Consider the following 1,276-nt stretch of genomic DNA (forward strand, 5'->3'; position numbering starts at 1 on the left):
GACAATCTAAAGCGGCAGGTGGGCCAATGAAAAAGGAAAGCATTTCAAGTCTCACCTTTGCACCTAAAAAAATGAACAGCAAGTCCATCAGGCAATGACTTATTTTTTACACAGAGAGTAATCCAACAGAGGGAGGAGTAAAGCTGTCTGGATAAAGAAAGACAGCATGATCTAGACCAAAGTTTCTCAGCCTGGGCACTCTCGACATCTGGGGCCAGGTGACTGTTGCAGGGTCTGCACTGTACACTGTAGGATATTTAGCAGCACTCCTGTCTTCTCATTAGACACACCTTCCCCTCTGAGTTACGACGTGCAGAAAGGCCTCCAGGCATTGCCAAGTGTCCTCTGGGCTGAGGGGGGCTTGCCTTCCCAGCTAAAAAACCCGCTAAAGTAGACCACAGCAAATTGTTGGAGTGGGGGCTGATGTATGGAGCAATCCCTCCTCACTTACCCACGATCTCAGTCATGACCACAACCCTGGGCAATTCTATATCCTCAGCTTACAGGTGATGATGGGTTGAGACTTAGAGAAGTAACTTGTCTACAGTCACATACCTTGAAAGTAACAACAAAAGGACCAAACCCAGGTCACCCCACTCCCAGGCCTTAGGAGCCTCACCAGCATGCTATACCACCTCCTCAGAGCTCTTTTGGAGAATTCTTTTTATCTTCTAGATAAATGGTCCATTACCTTTCACTTTCCCTTCGTGCATTGGGCATCCAGACGTTGGGGCTGCTGTCTGATGATCTGAAGCAGCAGGGGTAGAGGTCTGAACCGTAGAAGCAGCAGGGGCAGATGCAGACAAGCCCATGGTGGGACTCCCAGTGTTGAATCCAAGCAATTCTAAATTCACACGGGCCAAACCAGAGAGATGAATGCTTGATGACTGGATTCCCACTATTCCCTTAGTATTCTTAATGTGGCCAACCCTTGTTTTTCCTCCTTGTCACCTTTATAGAAATGTACTGGGCAGGGGCTCCACTTCACCCTCCACTTTGATGAGGGACAGCTTTAACAGATCACCCCCTTTGGGACATACTAGTGTGAAATCTACACCTTTGAGGGGACGTTTCTAAGGGTGTGCGGACTTGCGGGGTGAAGTGAGGCCGTCCCTGAGAAACCATGTCATAGCGAGGGGGCTGTAGGCCCGGGGATGAAGGAAGAGGGTCCCGAGGTGGTGATCCGATGAGAGAGGAAGCCCACCGAGTCCATACTAGACACGCGGCACGAGGGATGGGCGAGGAGCTGGGGGTCTGGGAAGAGTACGGCGCAGAA

General features: G+C 50.4%; 1 protein-coding gene across 1 annotated transcript in view; it reads right to left on the bottom strand.

Annotated features, from left to right (window-relative positions):
- The window catches only part of LOC105004050 (cytochrome c-type heme lyase), a 10,171-nt gene extending 8,901 nt beyond the window's left edge, over window positions 1-1,270 (bottom strand). Inside the window, exons 1-3 of the mRNA XM_010861553.1 lie at window positions 1,058-1,270; window positions 692-844; window positions 56-63 (exon numbers count right to left, since the gene is read on the bottom strand). Coding sequence (XP_010859855.1) covers window positions 56-63; window positions 692-812 — 129 coding nt within the window. The 5' untranslated portion in view covers window positions 813-844; window positions 1,058-1,270. The remainder of the gene's footprint in view (window positions 1-55; window positions 64-691; window positions 845-1,057) is intronic.
- Window positions 1,271-1,276: the final 6 nt, after the last annotated feature.

The sequence above is a fragment of the Bison bison genome, unplaced genomic scaffold (assembly GCF_000754665.1).
Source record: "Bison bison bison isolate TAMUID 2011002044 unplaced genomic scaffold, Bison_UMD1.0 scf7180017857875, whole genome shotgun sequence".
NCBI lineage: Eukaryota > Metazoa > Chordata > Mammalia > Artiodactyla > Bovidae > Bison > Bison bison.